The sequence below is a fragment of the Tachyglossus aculeatus genome, unplaced genomic scaffold, assembly GCF_015852505.1.
Source record: "Tachyglossus aculeatus isolate mTacAcu1 unplaced genomic scaffold, mTacAcu1.pri scaffold_108_arrow_ctg1, whole genome shotgun sequence".
NCBI lineage: Eukaryota > Metazoa > Chordata > Mammalia > Monotremata > Tachyglossidae > Tachyglossus > Tachyglossus aculeatus.
Window position 1 is genome coordinate 297859 of NW_024044845.1, and position 12631 is coordinate 310489.

Sequence of the window (12631 nt, forward strand, 5' to 3'; positions counted from 1 at the left end):
ACTAAGCACTTGGCAAGTACAAGTAGGCAACATATAGAGACAGTCCCTACCCAACAGCGGGCTCACAGTATATCACTCAAGTTAGCTGAGAAAAGAGGGGAAAGGAGAGGGAAAGAGACTGAATTTCCAAGACTGGACAATATATTTCCCTCCTAGGGTTTGCTAGACACTCATCTGTTTTGGATAGTTTAGTCAGGAAAGGGCGGAGATTACACAAAAGGGCATTCATTCATTCATTCTTTCATTCAATCGTATTTATTGAGTGCTTAATATGTTCAGTAAGCAGGGAACTTAAGGTTCCTTCTAGCTCTGTGATTTGAACAGCATGAAACCATCCCACATTTCTCCACCATTAAGAAAAATGGTTTGAAGTTAATAAGATTCCTGCTCTTGCAAAACTCCATTCCATTTTGTAATGAATTACTGATGAGCGAACCCCAGGGTGAATAATAGTGATTGTAGGTTTAGTTTTATCTCTAGTTAGACTTCATGATCATAATCGTCTCCCTGTTCACCATTCCGTCTATCAAATCAAGGTCTGCTGTTCCAGGAAAGTGACATTGATTAAGCTTAGAATTTGTTAATCATCCCCTGGGCTTTCCCTGGCAATGTGTGAGGGGTAGGGGATGAGAGAGGCTGGCGAGGGAGGGTGTTAGGGCTTGGGGAGCAAGGAATTCTGCTTCTAGGGCCTTCAAATAATAATTATGGTACTAGTTAAGCGGTTATTATGTGCCAAGCATTGTTCAAAGTGTGGAGCTTTTGGTATTGACCTAAAGACATTTCCAAGTAAGGGAAAGGGCAAGGACTGGGCTGTTCAATTCTCCTTCTCTACTACTTGGAATATGTTTTTCAAGGTGTGGACTCTCTTAAAACAACAACAGCAATAGTAATAAAAACTTGTAGCATTTGTCAATGCCAAACAATGTACTAAGCACTGGACTAGATACAAGATAATCCAGTTAGAATCAGTCTGTGAACCTCATGGGTCTCACAGTCAAACTCATCTTGCAGGACCCACTTTTGAATCCTAATCTCATGCTATTGTGGGAACCAGAGACATGAGTGAGTGGCTTGAAGATTCAGTGGAATGCTTGCTCGCATTAAGAATTACGTGGCTCAGTAGAGCTAAGACAATCAAAGAACTGTGTCGTGATTTGGGGGTCAGGAGTGCTTGGGAGGATTTGAGTCGGTCCACAGGATTTGGATGTTAGAAGCATGGGAGAGCAAAGTGTTACCGAGACCCTTTCGAGTGGGGACTAAATGAACAATGAATGAGTGTAGCTCTACCAGACCTGAAGTAAAATGACCAGACAAGCTGATTTTGGCAAGATGGTCTCCAAAGTAAGGCTGGACTTCTCCATCTTATTTAACAATTTCAAGACAGAAAAAGCAAAGTCATCTCCATGTCAGAAAAATTAGCGCTGACATTAATGGGAGGGGTCCTGCTGAGGGGGAGATGTGTCCCTCCATGGTGGGATGCATGGTATGCTTGTTCTAGTGTTGCTCCACTCCTCCATGGAGATCCTGTAGAGTAAGCTTACCTCAGGGTTGCCACAAGTGAAGCGACCAGTCAGAAAGAAAGATGTGTTCCCAATCTTCGGTGAAGGAAGAAAGACTTTGAAGTTGCTGATAAAACTTTGAGAAATAGGGTGGCCTAGTCGAAAGAGCATAGGTTTGGGAGTCAGAAAATCCACGTTCTAATCCTGGCTCTGCCACGTGTCTACTGTGTGACCGTGGGCAAGTCGCCTAACCTCTCTGTGCCTCAGTTTCAAGGATCTAGAGTTTGAGGTCTACATGGGACATGGACAGTGTCCAACCTGATTATCTTCAATCTACCCCAGCACTTAGTATATTACCTGACATTTAATAAGCATTTAAGAAATATAATTTAAAAAAAATCTCAGAGGGAAGAGTAGAGAGGAAGACTGTGGGGGAAGGGTGGTTTAAGGACAGATTAGTTGTGGGAAGTGGGTCAGTAGTCTGTTGAAAGGAAGTAGGTCAGGGCCACCACTGTAATGGCCCCAGTCTGGGAGGTGTGGGCTATTTTCCCAAGGCTCAAGAAGGTCGATGCTGGGTTCCATGTTGAGTTTCGATCTTGATTTAGCTCTGGTACTTATGGTCAGGTGCTCTGTACTTCCAAGTGTTTCGTACAGTGCTCGGCACACAAGTGCTCAATAAATATGATTGAATGAATGAATGAATGAATGAATGTGTGTCTTACCCAGGGTCTGAGAAGTCTCTCTTCACAACCTATCAAAGGCCCAACTCCATCTTGAACTCCAGGAATCTGGGACCTTATCAAGGCCCTCAGGAGAAATTCACCTGTGTGTGCCTCTCTCCCTTCTGAATAAGTCAGTCAATCATATTTATTGAGCATTTATCGTGTGCTGAACACTGTACTAAGCGCACAGGGGAGTAAAATACAACAAGTAAACAGACACATTACCTGTCCACAAGGAGCTCGCAGTGGGGGGGGGGGGGCAGACATTAATATAAATAAAATTTTCCAGATAAGTGCGTAAGTGTTGTAGCGATGGAAGCAGGGATGGATAAAAGGAGCAGGTCAAGGTGACCCAGAAGGGAGTGGGAGAGAGGAAAGGAGGTCTTAGTCAAGGAAGGCCTCTTGGAAGAGATTTACCTTCAATAAGGGTTTGAAGGTGGGGAGAGTAATTGTCTGTCAGATATTAAGAGGGAGGGTGTTCCAGGCCAGAAGCAGGATTTGGGCGAGAGGTCGGCCATGAGATAGATGAGATCTAAATTCAGTGAGTAGGTTGGCATTTGAGGGGCTAAGTGTGTGGGCGGGGATGTAGTAGAAGAACAGCGAGGTGAGGTAGGAGAGACCCAGGTGAATGAGTGCTTTAAAGCTTTTGGTAAGGATTTAAGTGTGGAGAGTTTCTCTCTCTCTCCCCACACACCCATGTAAGAGGCCAAGTTGTGACTTATCAGAGGTGTGCTTTTCGTCAGCTCTGGTGAACTTTCTGCTAATCAGTTTGAGTTTCTATAAACTCAGCATTTCGGTAGGTAACCATTATTCGCTTAACTGCAGCTGCAATTCTTAAGAGACCTGGGTGGCTCAATCAATCAGTCAATCAATCAGTCAGTAGTATTTATTGAGATCCTACTGTGTGCAGAGAACTATACAACAGATCAAACGTTCCCTGCCCCAAGGAGCATATACATGTAATGGGGGAGTTGGGAGGACACAGATATTTTCCAATAGTGAGAGCAGAAAGAAGAACCAGGATGCAATTGATAATGGCAAGAATATAAAATAAGAGAGGTTAATATGTAGTTGAATACATCAGCAGTGTGTATAGATCAATGTATACCACCAATCTGTATATTGATATATGCATTGTGTTGACTTATGTTCTCCCAAGTGCTTAGTGCAGTGTTCTGTACACAATAATCTCTCAATAAGGAGCTTTGGGATGGAAGAACTTGGATAGGATCCTTACTTGGGGTAGGATTCCTGGAGAAGATGAAATGAAGGAGGGATTAGTGGACTGGTACATTTCATAGGGGAGGGAAAGAGTTTCAGGCCATAGCCGTGGTGTGAATGCTTAGTACAGTGTTCAAGGGCTTAATACAGTGCTCTACACTCTGTAAGTGCTCAATAAATGTCAATGATTTACTGAGCAAGTTTCAGGTCATAAAAGTGTACTCAAGTCCCCCTTAACCTGTGCTTAAACAGACCACGTGTGTAGAATCTTGACTTTTCTAATAGCCAGAAAGGCTGTGATTGGCTTTGAATTTAGGAAGTTTGGGAGGACTGGTCAAATCCATAGATACTCAGCTTACTTAGTCTTGTGGGGGCTGAGGTGGTCATGGTTCAAATTAAAAGCCCCTGGAGTACAGTCATCCTCTTCAATGTAAAACTGGGTTTTCTTCACAAGTTGATTTGCCTGTAACTGTCATGTGTACATGTGTTTGCTTTGGAGGCCTGGTTTAAAGCAGGAAAAAGACATAGGGACCTTTGGGAAATAATTTAAAGAAAATTATCAAGTAATTTAACATCTGAAATCTAATGTGGCAAAGTATTTTTTTAATGTGATTTGATTTAAAAGCACTTTAAATAATTTGATGAACATTTTTGAAGAACGTAACATTCAGTGACAAAAACTGTTGAAAGGGAAACAATTTCAGGGGCCCCAGAAGTTGGGGACCTTGTCTCTCCCTCTAGAATGTAAGTTTATTATGGGCAGGGACTATTTCTGCTAATTATATTGTGCCCTCTCAAGCTCTTAGAACAGTGCTTTTGCATGTAGTGAACACTCAATAAATACTATTGATAGACTGATTACTGCTGACCCCAATTCAGCCCAGGCTGGCAGTTGCACCTCCCCTTTATGCTCAAGACAGTGCTTTGTACCCTGAGTTGGCTGAAAAAATGTCTCCATCTGAAAGAACAGAGCACAAAATTATTTCTCTGGAATGTGATGTATTCAAGGTAAAATGAGATCCTGTGCTGTTCTGGACAGTCTCCTGTCTAAGTCCTTTGGAAACTCACAAGGAGACCTCTGTGATCCCCAGTTTTTGATGAATGGCTATTAATGTTCAGGAAATTCAAAGGTGGATGGAATATAGAGATAACATTATAATAATAATAATAATAATAATAATAATAATGTTGGCATTTGTTAAGCGCTTACTATGTGCAAAGCACTGTTCTAAGCACTGGGGGGATACAAAGTGATCAGGTTGTGCCATGTGGGGTTCACAGTCTTAATCCCCATTTTACAGATGATGTAACTGAGGCTTAGAGAAGTTAAGTGACTTGCCCAAGGTCATACAGCAGACATGTGGTGGAGTCTGGATTCGAACCCATGACCTCTGACTCCAAAGCCCGTGCTCTTTCCACTGAGCCACACCCTGACGAAGCACGGCAAGAACCCCGTGATGGAACTGAATGAGAAGCGGCGGGGGCTGAAGTATGAGCTGATCTCTAAGATGGGCAGCAGCAACGACAAGTGCTTCATCATGGAGGTGGGCAGAGGTTCCCTGTCCTCTCTCAGCCCCTGGGCCAGGGTAGGGATCTGGATCCTGGGGGCTCTAGCACTCTGTCCCTAATCCAGCTGGGTGGGGGTCGGGAGGGAATCCCATTCCTGAAGCAGTTGCTTTTCCTGTGGTGGGTGGGATAGCTCTCAAGGCTTGGCTGGACTGGCTGCGGAATGCAACTTAGCCACCCCTAAACTGCCCCGGGGCCATCTTCTCTTCCAGTGCCCCCTTCCTGCCGGCCCTCCCGCTGTTTTGTAAGCCTTTAATTGACCACCCCCCCTGCCCTGGACGGGTCGCCAGGTTGTGAGGATGGGACACAGGCATTAAGGAAAACAGGGGAGTTAGCTACTGTGAGGACTTTGAGTGGAGAAAACTGCTCTTTCTCTTTCTCTAAGCTTTGTCTTTGAAGTTTCATGCTCTTATTTTCTCTCTGAAGCTCCAAGAAAAGAATTGGAAAACATAGCTACAACCTCTTCTTTTCCTTCCATCTACCTCTTTCATAATCAGACCCATAGAATTTGACCAAATGAAAATAAATTATTAGACTTCCTTGGCACTCTCTTTTGCCTGGGGAAATCTCTAGCCCCTAGAGGCTGAGAGACACACATATTTCTGAACATTCAAGGAATGGCTTTAAATATCCAGTGGAATACAAAGAACAGAACTTTGCCTTTAAATGTACAAAGTGGAGGACTGTGTTTGAGGAAGGTGGCAAAGGACTAGTTATTGAGAGGGCTTTTTGCCACCATCACCAATAAGAACAACAATAATAACTGTGGTATTTGTTAAGCGCTTTCTATATGCCAAGCACTGTATTAAGCACTAGGATAGATATAAAATAATCAAGTCAGACGCAGTACCAATCCCACATGAGGCTCTGAGAGTCTACATAGGAGGGAGAACAGGTATTGAATTCCCGTTTTATAGATAAGCTTGTTATGGACAGGTAATGTGTCTGCTAATTCTCTTGTATTGTACTCTCCCATGTGCTTATTACAGTGCTTGCTATATTGTACTTTATTGCTCATTTATATTTTCCAAGTGCTTAGTACAGTGCTCTGCACATAGTAAGTGCTCAATAATATGATTGAATGAATGAATGAAATAATACATTTGACTAATTGAAACTGAGGTACAAGGAAGTTATGTGACTTGCCCAAAGTCACAGAACTGGTAATTGGTGAAGTCAAAATTAAAACCCAGGTCCCTTTTGGCTCCCATGCCTGAGCTCTTTCCTTTAGGCCATACTGCTTCCCACAGCAGAAATGTTCTTTTCTTCTCTCTATCATTTCACACCGAGAATTGGGAAACCATCCTGAATTTTCATTTGTTGACTGCTGGATGTTTCTTGGATCAGTTACTAATGCAAGGAGACTGGTGAGGACAGAGTCCAAGGTAAGATTTGGAACTCTTAACTATAACTGCTGATCCCATTTTGTATAATTCAGAGGTTGTAAACTGTAGAGAGCACAGTGTCATTGAAACAGTGGAAGAATATTTTAGGCATGATCAGTTGCTCTTAAAACAGAAACTGCACAGAGCAGTTGTAAGGATATGGAATTTGTTACCAAAGGAAGTTGTGAAGGCAGAAATTACCAAAAGCAATCAGAAAGTTCTGGAAAAATTATGGGTGATAGCTTACTCATTATTAGAGAAGCAGAGAAGCCATGTGACCTAGTGGAAAGATCACAGTTCTGGGAAACAGAGGACCTAGGTTCTAATTTCATCTCTGCCAATTACCTGCTATGTGACCTCGGGTAATTCACTTAACTTTCTGTGTCTCAGTTTCCTCATCTGTAATATGGGGATTCAAACCTATCCTCCCGCATACGTAGACTCTGAGCTCCATGTGAAACAGGGACTGTGTCTGATCTGATTAACTTCTATCTATTCCAGCGCTTAGAACAGTACTTGACACATAATAAGCGCTTAACAAATGTCATCACTATTATTAGAGGGAAAGTCAGGGTATTTGAAAGTTCAAGAAGGATCTAGATAGCACGTGCTTCTCACTGTTGATTTCTTGCTAATAATCACCCTCTTGGCTAGAACCCACTCCCCCTTCACATATGGCAGGTCGCTGCTCTTCCCATCTTCAAACATCTGAAATCTCTCCTACAGGAGGCCTTGCCTGACAGATCTCTCACCTCTCCAACCTATGTCTCCACCAACAGCTACACCAACACGTCCACATTTACCCAAGCACTTGGATATTCCTCCTTATGTATCTGGTAATCACACGCATGTCTTCAAACTGTGTTGCTTCCTGCTGTTGTTGTTTTCATTTATGCTATCGAGTTGTATACGACACATAACAATGCCATGGAAACGTCTCTCCCAGAATGCCCCACCTCCAGCTGCAATCGTTCTGGTAGTGTATCCATAGAGTTTTCTTGGTAAAAATATGGAAGTGGTTTAAAATTGCCTCCTTCCATGCAGTAAATTTGGGTGTCTGCCCTTAACTCTCTACCATGCTGCTGCTGCCCAGCACAGGTGAGTTTTGACTTGTAGCAGATTGCCTTCAACTCGCTAACCACTGTATAAACTAGAAATGGAATGGATATGCCTCTGCTTGACTCTCCCTCCCATAGTCCCTCCCATAGGGGTTCCTTAAGGGTCAGGGGTTCCTCAAGGGTCAGTTCTTGGTCCCCTTCTGTTCCCTATCTACACTCATTCCCTTGGTGAACTCATTTGCTCCCATGGCTTCAACTATCATCTCTAGGCTTATGACACCCACATCCACATCTCTGCCCCTGCTCTCTTTCCCTCCATCCAGGTTCGTGTCTCCTCCTGCCTCTGGGACATCTCCATCTGGATGTTTCCTCGCCATCTAAAACTCAATATGTCCAAGACTGAACTCCTTATCTTCCTTCCCAAACCCTGTCCTATCCCTGACTTTCCCCTCACTACCATCCTTCCATCTCATAAGCCTGCAACCCTGGTGTCATCCTCGACTCTGCTCTTTCATTCACCCGCACAACCAATCCATCACAAAAACCTGCCGGTCTCACCTCCACAACATCACCAAGATCCGCCCTTTCTCTGTCTCCCCCTTTTAGACTGTGAGCCCACTGTTGGGTAGGGACTGTCTCTTTACGTTGCCAACTTGTACTTCCCAAGTGCTTAGTACAGTGCTCTGCACAGAGTAAGTGCTCAATAAATACGATTGATTGATTGATTGATTGAATGCCCTCCCTCCTCACATCCACCAAGCTAGCTCTCTTCCTCCCTTCAAGGCCCTACTGAGAGCTCACCTCCTCCAGGAGGCCTTCCCAGACTGAGATTTAATATTGTTAGTATGTTTGGTTTTGTTCTCTGTCTCCCCTTTTTAGACTGTGAGCCCACTTTTGGGTAGGGACTGTCTCTATATGTTGCCAACTTGTACTTCCCAAGGGCTTAGTACAGTGCTTTGCACACAGTAAGCGCTCAATAAATACGATTGATTGATTGATTGGTTCAATCTCTCATCCTATCCCGACTGGATTACTGCATCAGCCTCCTCTCTGATCTCCCATCCTCCTCTCTCTCCCCACTTCACTCTGCTGCCCAGATTGTCTTAGTACAGAAACGCTCTGGGCATGTCACTCCCCTCCTCAAAAATCTCCAGTGGTTGCCTGTCAACCTATGAATCGAGCAAAAACTCTTCACTCTTGGCTTCAAAGCTCTCCCTCACCTTGCCCTGTCTTACCTCACCTCCCTTCTCTCCTCCTACAGCCCAGCCTGCTGCCTCCTCCACTCTGCCGCTAACCTCTTCACTGTGCCTCCCTCTCACCTGTCCCGCCGTCGACCCCCAGCCCACATCCTTCCCCTAACCTGGAATGCCCTCCCTCCACACATCTGCCAAGCTAGCTCTCTTCCTCCCTTCAAAGCCCTACTGAGAGCTCACCTCCTCCAGGAGGCCTTCCCAGACTGAGCCCCCTTTTTCCTCTCCTCCTTCCCATCCCCCCTCTGCCCTACCTTCTTCATTCCATCGTATTTATTGAGTGCTTACTGTTACCAGAGCACTGTACTAAGTGCTTGGGAAGTACAAGTTGGCAACATATAGAGACGGTCCCAACCCAAAAGCGGGATCCTTCTCCTCCCCACAGCACTTGTATATATTTGTACAGATTTACTACTCTATTCATTTTACTTGTACATATTTACTATTCTATTTATTTTGTTAATGATGTGCATATAGTTATAATTCTATTTATTCTATCGATGTTGACACCAGTCTTCATGTTTTGTTTTGTTGTCTGTCTCCCCTTTCTAGACTGTGAGCCCGTTGTTGGGTAGGAAATGTCTCTATATGTTGCCGACTTGTACTTCCCAAGCGCTTATTACAGTGCTCTGCACATAGTTAGTGCTCAATAAATATGATTGAATGAATGAATGAATAATCGAGATTGGTAGAGTAGTGGTAACTCTCAGTATGTGACCCTGAGAGGTTTGTTTCCCCCTACTTGTAATTTATTGTAGTGCCTGTCTCCATAAATAGATTGCAAACTACTTGAGGGCAGAGATTGTGTCTATTAACTCGATTGCACTTTCCCAAGTGCTTGGTATGGGCTCTGTACAGAGTAACTACTCAATAAATAAAGTTCTACTGATTGATTATAGCAACAGATAATAGATCCATGATGTGTTATTAGAGGGAAATGTAACCATAATGATGGATGCCAAGGAAGGCAATCTAACACTATTTTTCTAAGCATCCTTTGGTGTTAATAATGGAATCAGACTTCTAGATTAGTCATATGGCTCATCTAATCCTATTTCCTTAAGTCAGTGTTCCAGGCTATCTATTTTTTGTTTCTTTTCATTTTATCTGTAGAGCCCATTTGAAACTCTTTCTGAACTCAGTTTTGATAAGCTCTCCTCCTTCTGTTATTTTTTGGGCTCTTTCAGTACAGGTGCTGTAAACAGTTGTTTAGGTGATGAAAGGCAATCTGGGAAATTGAGAGAAGTTCCCAAGCAGAATGGGTGGGGAAATACCAATTCAGATAATGATATAATTATACAAAATCAAATACATCAAACTGTGTGCAGTAGTTATACTGAGTAGCTGAAGACTAAGTTATAGAATTATAGAATCAAAATATGAAAAATCTCTGCAGGTCATTCACTTCATCCATTCTTCTGCCTTAATAATAATGATAATAACAGTAATAACAATTGGGGTTATATCTGTGTGCTAAGCACTGTACTAAGGCGCTGAGGTAGATATAAGCTTATCAGGTCCCACATGAGGCTCACAGTCTAAGTAGGAGAGAGAACAGGTATTAAGTCCTCATTTTACAGATAAGGGACATGAGGCAAAGATAAGTTAAATGACTTGCCCAAGGTGACCCAGCAGATATGTGGTGAAGCCAGGGTTAGAACCTTCCTCCTGCTTTTTAAAATGATATTTAAGTGCTTACTAAATGTCAGGCACTGTACTAAGTGCTGGGGTAGATACAAGCTAATTATATTGGACACAGTCCATGTTCCACATGGGGCTCACAGTTTAATACCCAGTTTATGGACGAGGTAACTGAGGCACAGAGAAGTTAAATGACAACCAAAGTTACACAGCAGACAAGTGGAGGAACTGGGATTAGACCCCCAGGTCCTTCTGATGCCCAGGCCCATGCTCTAACAATGCTCAATAGTCATAAATTAAAATGTGGGTGAAATGAATAATATCTCAACAACAATGTGAACTGAGAGAAGAAAATGAACCAATTTTCCAAGAAACAGATCTACAGGTGTACAACAGATTATCCCCCTGGCCTGCAGATCTAGTCATTTCTACAACTAGATTTCTGTCTCATGCTAATAATAATATAATAACGATGGTATCTGTTAAGTGCTTACTATATGCAAAGCACTGTTCTAAGTGCTGGGGAGATTACAAGGTGATCAGGTTGTCACACGTGGGGTTCACCATCTTAATCCCCATTTTACAGATGAGGGAACTGAGGCACAGAGAAATTAAGTGACTTGCCCAAAGTCACACAGCTGACAAGCGGCAGAGCCGGGATTTGAACCCATGACCTCCAACTCCCAAGCCCGTGCTCTTTCCACTGAGCCACGCTGCTTCTCAGCCACGCTGCTAAGTTTAGGGGATCTCCAAACACTCTTCAATGAGAACGTCAGATTGGAATGAAAATATAAATATTCTCAAGGAGAAACTTTCACTTTACAAAGTCATGACCATGCTATTCTCTGCTAGTTCACCCTCCCCAGGATAGGGGAGAACCAGTCCCTGTTCCTTGGAATAAGATCCTGCCTCAGCCCCAAGGTAGCACTCATGCAAATTTCTTTCTCATTTTTATAGGAACACCAGTTTTCACCCAGAGGTGTTCCGTGGACAGTGAACTCATGGCTATCCCAAACAATGTTACAGAATTTGTACTGTTGGGACTGACCCAGAACCCAGAGAAGCAGAACGTCATCTTTGCTGTCTTCTTGATATTTTACTTGGCTACACTGTTTGGAAACTTCCTCACTGTGTTGACCATCAAGACTAGCCCAACTCTTGAATCACCTATGTACTATTTCCTGGCCTATTTGTCATTTTCAGGTGCCTGTTTCTCCTCTACCACGGCCCCCAAATTGATTGTAGACTCTCTCTCAGATAAGAGGACCATAACTTCTGGGGGCTGCATGACCCAACTCTTTGCACTCCATTTCTTCGGCTGCATGGAAATCCTGGTCCTCATTCTGATGGCCTATGACCACTACGTGGCCATTTGTAAGCCCCTCCTCTACACCACCATCATGAATCAGTATCTGTGTGGCTTTCTGGTGGGCTTAGCCTGGGTAGTGTCTTTCTTGCATTCTTCTGCCCAGCTTTTCCTCACCCTGAGCCTACCATTCTGTGGTCCCAATGTGATCGATCATTATTTATGTGATGTGCAACCTTTGATGAAATTCTCCTGCTCCGACACTCACTTGGCAAACCTGCTGTTTGTTTCCAACAGTGGGGCCATCTGTACCTCGAGTTTTGTTGTGCTTATGGCATCCTATGTGGTCATCTTGTACTATCTGAGGTCCAAAGGGGCTGAAGGAAGATGTAAAGCCCCGTCCACCTGCAGCTCCCACATTCTTGTGGTCACCTTATTCTTTGGTCCCTGTATATTCATATACGCCCGGCCCCAAACCACCTTCTCTATGGATAAATTGGTGTCAGTCTTTTATATGATCGTTACTCCCTTGTTTAACCCTTTGATCTACACTTTGAGGACCGCAGAGGTGAAAAATGCCATGGGAAAATTATGGAGCCGAAAAGTGCTTCCTGGGGAGTTATTAGCAAGATTTTGAAGATGGGAAGATGTGTATCTTGGAGTATTTTAAAGGGGAGGGAGATTCAGGTAGGGAACAGAGTGAGGAAGGGGTTCACCTTTTGGTGCTCTGCATTAAAGTTTTTAACTTTACCGTTAAAAAGAAATTGTCAGTTAACAGATTCAAAACTAAACACAAATAATGGTTTCCTGAACTGGTAAAAAGGCCGTGGCTTTGAAACTTTTCCATGGAATGGTGAATCCAAATGAAACTGATGGTTCCAAGTGAAACTAGTTTGGCTTAACTTTTGCCAATGTTTGAATGGATTTGGAACAAATATGTCAGGGCAAGATGTGTTACCCGTCATGTGGGTTTTATGCTCTTT

At 43.4% G+C, this 12631-nt stretch overlaps 1 protein-coding gene across 1 annotated transcript; it reads left to right on the forward strand.

Annotated features, from left to right (window-relative positions):
• The first annotated feature begins 11310 nt into the window (after nucleotides 1–11310).
• LOC119922568 (olfactory receptor 4C11-like) lies at nucleotides 11311–12285 on the forward strand. The gene has a single exon (XM_038742322.1). The coding sequence runs from the start codon at nucleotides 11344–11346 to the stop codon at nucleotides 12283–12285; it is 942 nt and encodes a 313-aa protein (XP_038598250.1). The 5' UTR covers nucleotides 11311–11343.
• Nucleotides 12286–12631: the final 346 nt, after the last annotated feature.